This window comes from Schistocerca americana, chromosome 7 (assembly GCF_021461395.2).
Source record: "Schistocerca americana isolate TAMUIC-IGC-003095 chromosome 7, iqSchAmer2.1, whole genome shotgun sequence".
In the NCBI taxonomy this organism is placed as follows: domain Eukaryota; kingdom Metazoa; phylum Arthropoda; class Insecta; order Orthoptera; family Acrididae; genus Schistocerca; species Schistocerca americana.
Genome location: NC_060125.1, coordinates 361060412 through 361076195, shown reverse-complemented (window position 1 = coordinate 361076195; position 15784 = coordinate 361060412). Strand labels below are relative to the sequence as shown.

General features: G+C 44.4%; 1 protein-coding gene across 1 annotated transcript in view; it reads left to right on the top strand.

Moving 5' to 3' along the window:
- LOC124622408 (acetylcholinesterase-like) overlaps positions 1 to 15784 on the top strand; it is a 96097-nt gene that overhangs the window by 22872 nt on the left and 57441 nt on the right. The window contains exons 3-4 of the mRNA XM_047148096.1: positions 3702 to 3981; positions 11398 to 11583. Coding sequence (XP_047004052.1) covers positions 3702 to 3981; positions 11398 to 11583 — 466 coding nt within the window. The remainder of the gene's footprint in view (positions 1 to 3701; positions 3982 to 11397; positions 11584 to 15784) is intronic.

Below are 15784 nucleotides of genomic sequence, written 5' to 3'. Positions count from 1 at the left end.
CTTAGTGTATTCATCTCTTGGTCTCCCCCTACGATTTTTACCCTCCACGCTGCCCTCCAATACTAAATTGGTGATCCCTTGATGCCTCAGAACGTGTCCTACCAACCGATCCCTTCTTCTCGTAAAGTTGTGCCACAAACTCCTCTTCTCCCCAATCCTATTCAGTACCTCCTCATTAGTTATGTGATCTACCCATCTACTCTTCAGCATTCTTCTGTAGCACCACATTTCGAAAGCTTCTATTCTCTTCTTGTCCAAACTATTTACCGTCCATGTTTCACTTCCATACATGGCTACACTCCATACAAATACTTTCAGAAATAACTTCCTGACACTTAAATCTATACTCTATGTTAACAAATTTCTCTTCTTCAGTAACGCTTTCCTTGTCATTGCCAGTCTACATTTTATATACTCTCTACTTCTACCATCATCAGTTATTTTGCTCCCCAAATAGCAAAACTCCTTTACTACTTTAAGTGTCTCAATTCCTAATCTAATACCCTCAACATCACCCGACTTAATTCGACTACATTCCATTATCCTCGTTTTGCTTTTGTTGATGTTCATCTTATATCCTCCTTTCAAGCACCATCCATTCCGTTCAACTGCTCTTCCAAGTCCTTTGCTGTCTCTGACAGAATTACAATGTCATCGGCGAACCTCAAAGTTTTTATTTCTTCTCCCAGGATTTTAATACCTACTCCGAATTTTTCTTTTGTTTCCTTTACCGCTTGCTCAATATACAGATTGAATAACATCGGGGAGAGGCTACCACCCTGTCTTACTCCCTTCCCAACCACTGCTTCCCTTTGATGTCCCTCGACTCTTATAACTGCCATCTGGTTTCTGTACAAATTGTAAATAGCCTTTCGCTTCCTGTATTTTACCCCTGCCACCTTCAGAATTTGAAAGAGAGTATTCCAGTCAACATTGTCAAAAGCTTTCTCTAAGTCTACAAATGCTAGAAACATAGGTTTGTCTTTCCGTAATCTTTCTTCTAAGATAAGTCGTAAGGTCAGTATTGCCTCACGTGTTCCAGTATTTCTACGGAATCCAAACTGATCTTCCCCGAGGTCGGCTTCTACTAGTTTTTCCATTCGTCTGTAAAGAATTCGCGTTAGTATTTTGCAGCTGTGGCTTATTAAACTGATTGTTCGGTAATTCTCACATCTGTCAACACCTGCTTTCTTTGGGATTGGAATTATTATATTCTTCTTGAAGTCTGAGGGTATTTCGCCTGTTTCATACATCTTGCTCACCAGATGGTAGAGTTTTGTCAGGACTGGCTCTCCCAAGGCCGTCAGTAGTTCCAATGGAATGTTGTCTACTCCGGGGGCCTTGTTTCGACTCAGGTCTTTCAGTGCTCTATCAAACTCTTCACGCAGTATCGTATCTCCCATTTCATCTTCATCTACATCCTCTTCCATTTCCATAATATTGTCCTCAAGTACATCGCCCTTGTATAGACCCTCTATATACTCCTTCCACCTTTCTGCTTTCCCTTCTTTGCTCAGAACTGGGTTTCCATCTGAGCTCTTGATGTTCATACAAGTGGTTATCTTATCTCCAAAGGTCTCTTTAATTTTCCTGTAGGCAGTATCTATCTTGCCCCTAGTGGGATAAGCCTCTACATCCTTATATTTGTCCTCTAGCCATCCCTGCTTAGCCATTTTGCACTTCCTGTCGATCTCATTTTTGAGACTTTTGTATTCCTTTTTGCCTGCTTCATTTACTGCATTTTTATATTTTCTCCTTTCATCAATTAAATTCAATATTTCTTTTGTTACCCAAGGATTTCTACTAGCCCTCGTCTTTTTACCTACTTGATCGTCTGCTGCCTTCACTACTTCATCCCTCAGAGCTACCCATTCTTCTTCTACTGTATTTCTTTCCCCCATTCCTGTCAATTGTTCCCTTATGCTCTCCCTGAAACTCTGTACAACCTCTGGTTCTCTCAGTTTATCCAGGTCCCATCTCCTTAAATTCCCACCTTTTTGCAGTTTCTTCAGTTTTAATCTACAGGTCATAACCAATAGATTGTGGTCAGAGTCCGCATCTGCCCCTGGAAATGTCTTACAATTTAAAACCTGGTTCCTAAATCTCTGTCTTACCATTATATAATCTATCTGATACCTTTTAGTATCTCCAGGATTCTTCCATGTATACAACCTTCTATCATGATTCTTAAACCAAGTGTTAGCTATGATTAAGTTGTGCTCTGTGCAAAATTCTACCAGGCGGCTTCCTCTTTCATTTCTTAACCCCAATCCATATTCACCTACTACGTTTCCTTCTCTCCCTTTTCCTACACTCGAATTCCAGTCACCCATGACTATTAAACTTTCGTCTCCCTTCACTGTCTGAATAATTTCTTTTATTTCATCATACATTTCTTCAATTTCTTCGTCATCTGCAGAGCTAGTTGGCATATAAACTTGTACTACTGTAGTAGGTGTGGGCTTCGTATCTATCTTGGCCACAATAATGCGTTCACTAAGCTGTTTGTAGTAGCTTACCCGCGTTCCTGTTTTCCTATTCATTATTAAACCTACTCCTGCATTACCCCTATTTGACTTTGTGTTTACAACCCTGTAGTCACCTGACCAGAAGTCTTATTCCTCCTGCCACCGGACTTCACTAATTCCCACTATATCTAACTTTAACCTATCCATTTCCCTTTTCAAATTTTCTAACCTACCTGCCCGACTAAGGGACCTGACATTCCACGCTCGGTATGGGGTGCCATTGGTTACACGTCTCGGTCATCTCTTGTTCGCATTGTCGTCACTGTGAACAGTGGAATTTACATTTCAGATGTGTTACGACCCGTGGCTCTACCCTTCATTCGCCGGCCGGTGTGGCCGTGCGGTTCTAGGCGCTTCAGTCTGGAACCGCGTGACCGCTACGGTCTCAGGTTCGATTCCTGCCTCGGACATGGATGTGTGTGATGCCCTTAGGTTAGTTAGGTTTAATTAGTTCTAAGTCGCATAGTGCTCAGAGCCATTTGAACCATTTGAACCCTTCATTCGATCCCTGCGAAACCCTACATTTCAGCAGGATAATACACGACCGCATGTTGCAGGTCCTGTATGGGCCTTTCTGGATACAGAAAATGTTCGACTGCTACCCTGGCCAGCACATTCTCCAGATCTCTCACCAGTTGAAAACGTCTGGTCAATGGTGGCTGAGCAACTGGCTCGTCACAATACACCAGTCACTACTCTTGATGAACTGTGGTGTCGTGCTGAAGTTGCATGGCAGCTGTACCTGTACACGCCATCCAAGCTCCGTTTGACTCAATGCCCAGGAGTATCAAGGCAGTTATTACGGCCAGAGGTGGTTGTTCTGGGTACTGATTTCTCAGGATCTATGCACCCAAATTGCGTGAAAATGTAATCACATGTCAGTTATAGTATAATATATTTCTCCAATGAATCATGAGCATTTCTTCTTGGTGTAGCAATTTTAATGGGCAGTAGTGTATTGACGGCTAAAGTGTCTGTTATCTATATCCGTTGTGTTTATTGAACATATGGAAAAACGCTACGAACTTATGCACACTTCTGTTTACTCCGTATTTTTTTGAGGTGGCAATTAAAACCTTACGAATATTCCTCACATCCTGAATAATCCAACGAACGCAGCCTCTTTCCCTGAGATTCAGAGAGAATGTGACTGACGAGGCGTCTCTGGTGCAGAGGTCTCGACCGCCAGCCAGCTGGGAAGGCGTCCGCAGGGTGCAGCGCGACTTCCCGGTGTGCCTGCAGGTGGGCGCCGGCTCCGAGGACTGCCTCTACCTGAATGTGTTCGTGCCCCACGAGGCGGCCGCCAACGCTAGCGAGCCGCTGCCCGTGCTCGTCTGGATCCCAGGGGGCGGCTACGAAGGAGGCGGCGGCACTCAGGCCGACTTCGGGCCGGACTTCTTCTTAGAGCACGGCATCATCGTGGTCACCATCAACTACCGGCTCGCCGCGTTCGGTGAGACCCTTCTGCAAACTTTCCTTTGCGTCCGTGTCCGCTGAGTTGTTGTCATGAAATTCAACATCTGAGCAGAACCTTGGTGAGCACGAAAGGAGGCGACTAGTGTGGCGATGCGTAGTACAGAGGGGCAGTGTACCACGTGACACATCAGCAACTAGCTTCGTTCTGCCGCGTCTGTCTGTAGCGTGCGGCTCGGGATGCACGTAGAAAATGTAGCGTTGATTTTCGTATGAGAAGGTACCAAACAGCTGCTGCTATATCAGAGATGAGCAACACCGATACGTAGATGTCATTTTGCTGGATCGAGAGCCCTGCCGGGATTAGGGCGAACGAGAAAGCTGAGCAGTTGACTAAGGACTAGAGTTGCGCTCTACCGAAACTACAGTTAGGCAATTTCGGGACTGTACATAAATGAGGTGGTAAATGGTAGGATTACCAGCAGTATTAATAGCATTTGTAGGGGAAGAAACGCAGAAGAATGTGCGTGAGGGAAATTTTGATCCGACCTCTCCTCTCCGTTTTTTGTTTGTTTGTTTTGCACGTAATTAGAACCACATATCGTACGATCTTAGTTTGTTGAGTCTTTTATACCACCACACAATGTAAATTGCATTTTATGTGTAATACCACTTGGTTGACTGCGTAACTTCTGCGCTTTTATGTAACCAAAGCAATTACTTTTGATGCAAGTACAGTTTACAAGGGCAAAAATAAAAATATGTATGTAATTATTGTCGTTGTGTTGTACTCAATAGAATATTCTTCTTTTTGATCAAAGGTAAGATTTCCTTGTTACTATCGATAAGTGCGGAAGTTGTGTATGCCTAGCAGAAACACGTTTTATATAAGCTCGACGAAGCACTGAAGTGTTTGATATACAGGGTGTAAATTTTAGGTTGACCAAGCAGAATAACTCAAAAAATAAGATTCACACGAAAAAATGTGTAGAATCCAATGGTGATGATTCTTGAGGGGGACATCTGCTGGTACTAAAATTAGCACGCCACCCCTGCCCCCTGGGAGTGGGGCGAGAGGCAACTTTAAAATTTCTAATGGGAACCCCCATTTTGTATTGCAGAATCAGATTCTACATAATAAGCTACGTACGTTTTGTCTTAAGCATTTGTTTTGATTTTGGTAGTTGGCGCTGTAATTTAAGAAAATCCATGTTCTCATTTTTGCGTGGAAAATAGTTACAGACGAATAAAAAAATACTTATTTACTTCGTAAATTTTGATTCGCTAAAACTAAAACTCTCTCTCTCTTCCCATAGGGTGAGGTTTGAGAGAGAGGAATTAGAGTTTTACAAATGTTAACCCAATACGAATCTGCGGAAAAAATTCATATTTGGATCAACATTTGTAAAACTCTAATTTCCCATGGAACAAGACATGGCGGACCGAAGATCTGCATTAGGGTATCAGGTGCAAACAATTCCATTCGCATCTACTGAAGGCCCAGTGGTACCTTGAACAGCGAGCATCTAGCATAGGTAATGAGACACAGTTTGGGAGGCTCATTGCCAGGTTGAAGTTCGACCACAGCTGGTACTGACACCACCTTTCTAGACTACTCGTACCATCACCATTTTGCAACTCTGCGGAGCTGCAGGAAATTACATTTTCTTCAGCTGCCCTCGCTACAGAACGGAATCCGAATGGTAGGTTATGGATGCATCAGGCGCTTCCTTCTCATATGCTAATACAATTTTTTCCTAACAATTTAGACTTTTATAAATTAGTAATAGGCATTTCAGTTGAAGAGGAGTGAATTGACATATCTAAAAACCGCAATCACAGAAATCGAAAAGAAACGCATGGGTACAAAGAAGGCAACTGCGAAGAAACTATGGGTAACAGGAGAAATATTTCAGTTGATTAATGAGAGAAGGAACCAAAAAAATGTTCAGGAAAATTCAGGATTACAGAAATAAAAGTCGCTTAGGAATAAAATAAGTAGAAAGTGTGAGGAAGCTAAGGCAAAATGGTTGCATGAAAAATGGGAATAAATCGAAAAAGAAATGATTATCGGAAGGAGTGACTAATTATACTGAAAAGTCTAAACAAACTTCAGTGTACGTGAAAGACAAGGGTGGTAACATTAAGAGTGCAATGCGAATTCCACTGTTAACTGCTGAGGAGAGAGCGGATAAGTGAAAAGAGTACACTGAAGGCCTGTATGAGGGGGAAGACTTGTTTGATGACGTGACAGAAGAAGAAATAATAGGCAGTCCAGTAATAGAATAACAATTTAAAAGAGCTTTGGAAGACTTAAGGTCGAATAAGACAGAAGGGTAGATAACATTCCATCAGAATTTCTAAAATCATTGCTGGATGTGGCAACAATTATCGACATAGGTGTGTGGAATGTATGATCTGGTGGTATACCATCTGACTTACGGAAAAACATCTTCCACATCATTTGAAAGATTCCAAGGGCCGACAAGTGCGAAAATGATGGCACAATCAACTTAACAGCTCACGCATCCAAGTTGCTGACAAGAATGATGTACAGAAACATGGAAAAGAAAACTGAAAATGTGTTAGGTAACTGTCAGTTTGGCTTTGGGGAAGGTAACGGCAGCAGAGAGGCAATTCTGACATTGCGGCTGATAGCGTAAGAACGACTAAATGAAAATCAAGACACGTTCATAGGATTTGTCGACCTGGAAAAAGAGGGATCAAATCGCGCAAGATGTTCGAAATTCTGCGAAAAACAGGGGTAAGCTATAGGTAGAGGCGGTAATATACAATAAGTACGTGAGCCAAGAGTGAACAGTGAAAGTGTAAGACCAAAAACGAAGTGCTCGGATTAAAAAGGCTGTATACTATTTTTACATCAAAGGAGTAATGACGGAAATAAAAGAATGTTCAAGAGTGGTATTAAAATGCAAGGTGAAAGAATATCAATGGTAAAATTTCCTTATGACAATTGTCAGTGGACATGACGAAGACGTACAGGATCTGCTGAACTGAATTAACAGTCTAATGAGCGCAGAATATGGATTGAGGTTAAATCGAAGAAAGACAAAAGTAATGAGAAGTAGCAGAAATGAGAACAGCGAGAAATTTAAAATCAGGATTGGTGATCACGAAGTAGATCAAATTAAGGAATTCTGCTACCTGGGCATAAAAATAACCCATGACGGAGGGAGCATGGAGGACATGAAAAAGAAAACTAGCATTGGTAAAAAGGGCATTCTTGGCCAAGAGAAGTCTACGGACGTCAAACATAGGCATTAATCTGAGGGAGAGATTTCTGAGAATGTGCGTTTGGAGCACAGAATTGCATGCTAGTGAAACATGGACTGTGGGAAAACCGGAACAGAAGAGAATGGAAGCATTTGAGGTGTGATGCTACAGGAAAATGTTGAAAATTAGGTGGACTGATAAGTAATTAGGAGGTTCGCTGGAGAATCGGTGGGGAAAGGAATGTGTGGAAAACAGTGCCAAGAAGAAGGGACAGGATCGTAGAACATCTGTTAAGATGTCAGGGAATAACTTCTGTGGTGCTAGAGAGAGATGAAGAGGGTAAAAACTGTAGAGGAAAACAGAGATTGGAAAACATCCAGCAAGTAATTGAGGGCTAAGTTGCAAGTGCTACACTGAGGTAAAGAAGTTGGCACAAGAGAGAAATTCCTGGTGGGCTTCATCAAACCAGTTGGAAGACTGATGACTCAAAAAATAACCGATGGATCGGGTTTTAAAAGTGTAAATTAAACTGTAACTGTTAAGTTTGGGCACGAGTGGTGTATAAGCGTGGGGTGTACTGGTGTTTTTGTGTGTTTGAAATCTGACTGTTCTCGTAACGGACCGAAGTATTTCTGCCTGTATTATTATGCCTGAACTGTCCATGACATTGTATTTTCGGTTTCTATATCATTCACCAAGGACCTGCAGCTTTTTATCTTTTTAAGACACTGTGTTCGGATTAGCTGTTTGCATGCAACCGAAGTCCAATAAATAAGTAAAAAGAAACTTAAGCAGGTCACATCTTCTTCATTTCCTACCTTTTTACAAACTCTTTACTGGTAATGTACAGCTCATAACTAATAAATTGTCAGAGCTCACCTTTACCATTGGAAACGTCTTACTGTGTCAAATCTTGTTCTGGGATCTCTAGCTTAATATTACATAAGCAGTCTAAAACCTTCCATGTTTCCTGGCCTCTTCCACGTATAGAGCCATCTTTCATGATTCTTTAACCAAGTGACAGCGATGATTAAATTACCCTCTGTTCAAAACTCCTTCCTGTGCTGCCACATGGGATAGCCTCGCGGTCTAGGCGTTTTGCCACAGTTCGCGCGGTTCCCCCCCCCCCCCCCCCCCCCCCCCCCCGTCAGAGGTTCGACCCCTCCCTTGGGCACGGGTGTGTGTGTTGTCCTTAGCGTAAGTTAGTTTAAGTTAGGTTAAGTAGTGTGTAAACCTACTAGGGACCGATGACCTGAACAGTTTGGTCCCATAGGAACCTACCACCACCAGCTTCCTGCGCTTCCTGTTCCATTTCTTTGCCATCAGTACACTACTATTTCTCCAGTCTACTATTTTTCCTTCTCTTCCTCTTGCTACTATTAAATTCCAATCCCAATTAAATTTTTTTCTCCCTTAATAATATGAGGGTAACGGCCTTGCCGCAGTGGACACATCGGTTCCCGTCAGATCACCGAAGTTAAGCGCTGTCGGGTGTGGCCGACACTTGGATGGGTAACCATCCGGGCCACCATGCGCTGTTGCCATTTTTCGGGATGTACTCTGCCTCGTGATGCCAATTGAGGAGCTACTCGACCGAATAGTAGCGGCCGTGGTCAAAGAAAACCATAGTAACAGCCGGGAGAGCGGTGTGCTGACCACAGGCCCCTCCTATCCGCATCCTCATCTGAGGATGACGCGGCGGTCGGATGGTCCCGATGGGCCACTTGTAGCCTGATGACGGAGTCCTTTAATAATATGAGTAATTTCTTTTATAACATCACACATTTTTCAATCTTTTCTATGGGACTAACACTGGATGAGTTAGTGGGTCAGTCGAATTGCAATAGTGGAAGCATAAACACGAAACCTACTTAACACGGTTGTCGTCATACTGGAAGATGGAGAGCCCCGAGCATTCTCATAATGAAGACGCAGAAGAAAGGGCAGCACTTGGTCATCGAAAAAGTTGCAATAAACATTCTGATTATTGAATTTCATGGTAAGCTGAATGAGTAAACTCAAGCCATGGTCAGCAAAAACACTCCCAAAAAACTGGCTGGCTTGAACTACATTTTCTACACACTCTGGTAAAATGTCTCATCAGTCTGTCGGTGCACTCGACGCCCCACAACATTTGAAAAGGAGCAAAGTCGCTACTTGTTAAAAAAAAAAGTTTTAAATGGCTCTGAGCACTATGGGACTTAACCATCTGAGGTCATCAGTCCCATAGAACTTAGAACTACTTAAACCTAACCAACCTAAGGACATCACACACATCCATGCCTGAGGCAGGATTCGAACCTGCGACTGTAGCGGTCGCGCGGTTCCAGATTGAAGCGCCTAGGACCGCTCGGCCACACCGGCCGGCCGCTACTTGTTAGCCCACACTACATGCCTCCACTCAGCTGCTTTTGAGTTTCTCCATTGTTGAGTACTGGAGTTTTTCGAGGTATTTCAGTCCAGATGTGCACTGCATGCAGTTTCCTTCACAATGTCCACCTGTAAACTTCAGTACCTGTAGCTTCCTTCAATTTTGAGGGCATAAAAGATTACCAGCCAGTTTACATTATCTAAAGCTTTCTGCATGTCAATGAAAGTGGATAGCATTTCTTCACTTATATGTAATGTCTTCTCTGTGATTACTCAAGGACATAGAATAAATGTTTTTCCTCTGTTTCTCCTGTACCCAGTATGAATAGGTGGTGTGACACTTTAAATTCGATAATTACGTTTGTTTCAAAGAGTCGGAAATAAGGAGAGAAACAATAAAGAAAATTTGTAACTAATGAGGACTCACCCCTTTCTTCTTTGCACATTAGACTGCAATTTGTGTTAAACCAGTAATAAGTAATCTTTTTACGTAGGAGTCGATCTACTTGCTAATGAAATGTAAATACTCTGAAACTGTAACCCAGTATTGGACAGTCCACTTCGAAACAAAAACAAGCTGAGAAACTTTATTTACTGTGTGGTCTTGAGAACGTCCAAACACGATAGCGCTACTGTGCCGCATCTGCAAGTCGACTGACCTTACTGCTGTGATTCCATACAGTCAACTGGCACATGTGCACCACTGCACTGTCATCACTGCTTTGTGCCAGTTCTGACAAAAGTAATGAGACCGACAACACTGCGAACGATTTGGCAACGCTGTGTTGTTCTACTTGTGTAGACTGGTGTGTTCGCTCCTTCCAGATGCTCACTCGGAATTTTAACTCCATGCAGCCATCACGTGATTTTTCAGAGCACCATCAGTCAAGTAGTGTTATTGTTGTATGTACGAAAATGGAACAGCAGAATTTAGAGCAACATTATGCTATCAAATTTTCTGTTAAACTTGGGAAATTCGCGAGTGCGACCTTTGAAAAGTTGAATAAGGCTTATGGGAACATTCCTCATCAAGACCACAAGTTTTTCGCTGTCACAAATAAGGCAGAGAATACGTTGAAGATGAAACACGTTTAGGGAGACCTTCAACTTCAAAAACAGACGAACATGTGCGTGCTCTTGTGAGATTGGACAAACATTTATCGATAAGGATTACAGGACAGCCAGCCGCTGCGGCCGAGCGGTTCTAGGTGCTTCAGTCCGGAACTGCACTGCTGCTATGGTCACAGTTTCGAATCCTGCATTGGGCATTGATGTGTGTGATGTCCTTAGGTTAGTTAGGTTTAAGTAGTTCTAAGTCTAGGGGACTGATGACCTCAGATGTTAAGTCCCATAGTGCTTAGAGCCATTTGATTATAGGAGACCTGTTAAGCTTAAACACCTTCATTGTAAATCAGATTTTGACTGAAGTTTTGCAGATGCAAAAGGTTTGTGCCAAAATGGTGCCAGAGAACCTCACAATTGAGCAGAACCACAATTGAAGAAACGTGTGTGATTATCTTCTTGAGTGGATTGCCAATGACCACAAATGGTTCAGTTGTGTGTTCCCAGGTGATGAATCCTGGGTCTCTGAGTATGATCCGGAGACAAAGTGGTAAAGTGAGGAGTAGTAGCATTTTGAGACATCTCCTCGACAGCACAAAGTTCGAATGAGCTAAAAAAAGACCAAAACAATGCTGATATTGTCTGGTGCGCTAAAGTATCCCTTTCGTCTATGTCTGTATGACTGATGTTCTGAGACGTTGAGTTTATACTGGTACAGTCCAACATCTTTCAAGAAAAGGATGTTCCCTTCACTTTTATGTAAAAAGTTTCTGTCGCCATCTGCCAACAGGTTTCCTGAGCTTGGAGGATGAGGTGATACCAGGCAACGCAGGTCTCAAGGACCAGCAGATGGCGCTGCAGTGGGTGCAGCGCAACATTGCGGCCTTTGGTGGCGACCCCGCCAGGGTCACCATTGGAGGCGAGAGCGCCGGCGGTTGCTCCGCCTCGCACCACTTCACCTCTCCACAGTCTGCGGGTATGCTGGCTCCTGTTGCCACACACACTTTGAAAGTGTACTGTTTTTAGTTAATCACTGTCTATGTCGATTAGGATGCTCAGCAAGCTGCATAATACTACTAGTCCTTCCTCTGCGAGTCAAACTTCAGATTCTTGGGTGCTTACCATTACACTAGCCATTTCCTTGTCCAGTGAAATGGCTTCCAGGTTATCTGTTTACAGAGGGTGTATTTCTTCAAGATGGCTAGTTGTGAGAAAATGAAGATAGAAACTTTGATCAAATCAGAACTTACACATAGGAATATTGGCATGCATTACTGGCATAAGGTTGCCTGGGAGTGGAAGGACTGGGCAAAATAAGGATTGAACATTATTGATATCAAGATTTTTATTAGTGCTCCTCAGAATAAATAATTTTATCAATTAGGTCAATAGGACCTTGACATACTAAGACAAACGCAATAATTACATAAAAATTTAAGAACAACTGCTGATAATCGAGCAACAATGTTATCAAATATTTCAGTGAGACCAAATAACAAAACGGTTGTAATGTTAATTGAAATAATTGCTCTCAACTCTCCAAAAGTCCTATGGCAGCGCCACCTAGTGGGCCAACCATAGCGCCATCTGGTTTCCCCCTTCAAGTTACACAAGTTTCAATCTTTGTAGTTTCTTCGTTTGACGCTTATTTCGTGAGATATTTGGCCCGGTCACGATCAATGGACCACCCTGTATATTGGAAGCCCTTACTAATAACACATTGAACAGAAAAGAAATTTACAAAACCCCAATATTGTAAAATACACAATCAAATTACAGCTCTATGACAAGTACCAAACAGAAGCTATTATGTTCTGATGCGAGTGACACGCTCCTCAAATATCCTGACCAGACGCAGGAACAGGGAACAACAGGAGGCTGAACTGAGTTCGATATAGAAGAAGCAGGGCACCAAAATGTGCAGGAAGCGAAAAGCCACAATTATCACATCTCTCACTGGGGCGGAAGATCAGTCTTTACGAATGCCTTGTGGTCTCGACACCGAAGCAACAAACTAAATGTAGCTCACCGAGCATGCAAAGCCGCTGTGCGACGACAAACAGTGGAAAAACTTGGAGCCTCCACGAGACTTGTGGATGACGACGACCCACCGCTCGCCATCAGACCCGGTCGGCCAAAGGAATAATGTGTCCACTTCCGTTTCCGGTGCACGTCTCTCGTGTCCGGAAGATGCTCAGCCAGGTCAACTTGGAAGTCACACGCGCTGCAGAACAAACAGCTGGGCCGTTGTCTTGCATACTTGCGCTGCCTCTCCTGGGAAACGGCCTCCATGACATTTGGGGCAAATGTGCCACGTCCATATTCACGCCAAAGATTCTGTTCGAGGAGATGAGGCGCGAGTTGTCGATCGTGCAACGGTTCAAATACAAAGTTACTTTCAGCAGAATCACCCGATTTTTCAGGGGTACATCTTTTAGATGCATGCTTATATAATGTTGAGGTACTTTTTAGATTACGTTTAGTATCAGAGTGAAATGGTGAGGATGCGGGGATCCGGGAGTGGTAAGCTGCCAAGCCTGCACTCAGCAAAATGAAGTTTCACAATTTATTTCACTGAAATAAATTGACGTTCCAGCTACGAGGTGGGTCATCGAAGGTGCTCCGTAAGAAATTGGAAAAATATTGCTTATAGCGTGGGTTGCGTATCAGGACGCAGTGTCTTTCGTTGAGATAAGTCCAATATCCTAGCGTAGGCTTGTCACCAGAAGTATAAAGATAGCGGATCGTGTGGCCACAGATCCAATTCACAGAGTGAGTTTTGGCGGAGGGGTAGAAAGTCTTATCGGAGTACAAAAGCAAGTGGACGTCGATCTGAGCTGGTGTCTGTCGAGTAAGAAACGCCAAAATTCGTCGCGCAAGTGTCCAGACGTCGAACGCTGTGCCACAGTGGTACCGGTGGACATCCGTGTCATCCACTCCACAGTGGGTGCAGAGGGATGAATCGGCGAGATGGATGCGGTGTAGACGATCTCGGTTAACTTGTTTGCCATTCACGGTGATGTACCACGCTGATTGAACGACTGATTCGAGAAAACGCGCATGGATCGCCCTCCATATGTGTCGCCACACGTACTGTGGATACTTACGTTCGATGGGGTTGGACGGGCGGAACTGCTGTAACAATTCGGAAACTGTTTTCGTGAGGTACAAACGTGTATGCGGTAAGGACTGGTAGACATAACTGAACTCCAGGAAAAATTGTTGGATGTAATAAAACGGGGTTGGAATGGTCGATACCATTACTGGAGCGAACAAGGAGGCCGGCGCAAAGTTGTGAAGCAGGAGGCTAGTAAGGCTCTGCGGGCAACGATGCCAAAGTTTTAGTTGGGGAGCTGACGTAAAGTGCCTTGACATGAGTCGGGACGTGGATGAGTCCCACCCCGCCACGATCTCGTGGCAGTGCAAGGGATTCATATTGCACCCTGAATAACATCCCCGAGCTGACGAAGGAGCCGAAAGCCATCAACAGTCGTCGAGCCAGGAGATTCGGGACTGGTAGTACTTGAGCCACGTGTGGTACACGGGAAGCATGATACATGTTCACGTATTACGCGCGTTGGATAACGTCGAGAGCTCGTAGCCGGTGATCTGCGAGAGTTGGTCTGATTGTCTGTAGCAAGCGTCTACCATTGATAGTCGCTGAGCGGCGCAGATCTGCTGCGAAATCAAGTCCAAGACATCTTATGGTGGCGGCGACACTAAGGGGCGCAACGCATCTCTCCGGCAAGCCCTCACCAATGAGCAGGACCTTGGATTTTGACACATTGAGGCAGCTCCCTGACGCTTCGCCGTAAGTCGCCGCCCATGTCAGTGCCGCTCGTACTTCATCTTCACTTCGCAGATGTAGTACTATGTCGTCTGCGTAGGCTGTACAACAGAAACGGAGGCCGTACACAGCCATACCTTTCAAACGTTGGCGCATGCCCTGGAGCAGGGGTTCCAAGGCGAAAGCATACAAAATCGTGGAAAGAGGGCAGCCTTGTCGTACAGATCGTGCGATGACCAAGGGCGGTGTGAGGTGACCATTGTACATAATTTTAGAGGTTGCACTACTCAACAGGCGCATAACCACTGTGACAATACCGCCAGGAAATCCCATATGCTGAAGAACTCTCTGTAAATAGAAGTGGTCAACACAGTCGAAAGTCTGGCTAAAGTCCAGTGAAGCCAAGGCGCCAGGGATACGTTGATAATGCGCCAATGCTATCATGTCTCTGTAACGGCAAAGGGCCGAACGGATGTTGTTGTCGCCTCCTAGGGAAGTCTGGTCGCAGGATGTGACGTAACGTGCGACCTTCTTGAGTCGCGATGCCAATAGCCGTGTGAATATTTTCATGTCGCTGTTGAGCAAAGTAATTGGTCGATAGTCCTGGACCCTCAATAACCGGTGCGGTTTATGGACGGGGATAATAATGCCATCTAGAAAGGCGCTCGGGACCACTGTCATCGGTGACATCAGCTCTTGTGCGATTGCCGTCCACGTGGAAGCCAACAAATAGTGAAAACTTTTATAAAATTCGATGGGTATACCGTCAGGTCCAGGAGATCTGTTATCGGTACCCTCTTTGGTAGCATCTACCACTTCATCTGTGGTTACGTCGTCTTGGAGGTCATGCATTGCATCCTCCGGAAGAGTGTTCGTGGTAAGCTGAACGACTTCTGTGATCAGTGCTGCAGAATGCGGTACGGCTGCGTATAGCCCGGCACAATGAGCATGGAGAACACGACCGATGCATTGTTGGGTGTCGTGCCGGCGCCCTTCCGCATCTGTGAGTATTTGGATCAGAGCTAGTCGTCTTCGTTGTCGTTCCTGAAGGAGGTGGTACATCGACGGACGTTCTTGAGGGATACGATTTGAAGCACGCGAACGGACTACAGTTCCTTCCAAGTAACGCCGCATGATCAAGGAGATCTGCGCCTTCATGCGATGGACCATCGACTGCCGGGCTGGCGAGAAAGGCATCGTCGCACAGTCGCGTAGTATGGTGTAGTAGAAGTGCAGGGTATTAGTTTGCGACGCCTTAAATTCCTTCCCATAACTCATCAGTGTCTTCCTGAGGGTCGGCTTTGCATAGGAGAGCCACCATGATAAGGTGGAGTCATAGGCTTCTCGACGATGGCGACAGCGTGTCCACGCTTCTTCGACCATTCGGCGA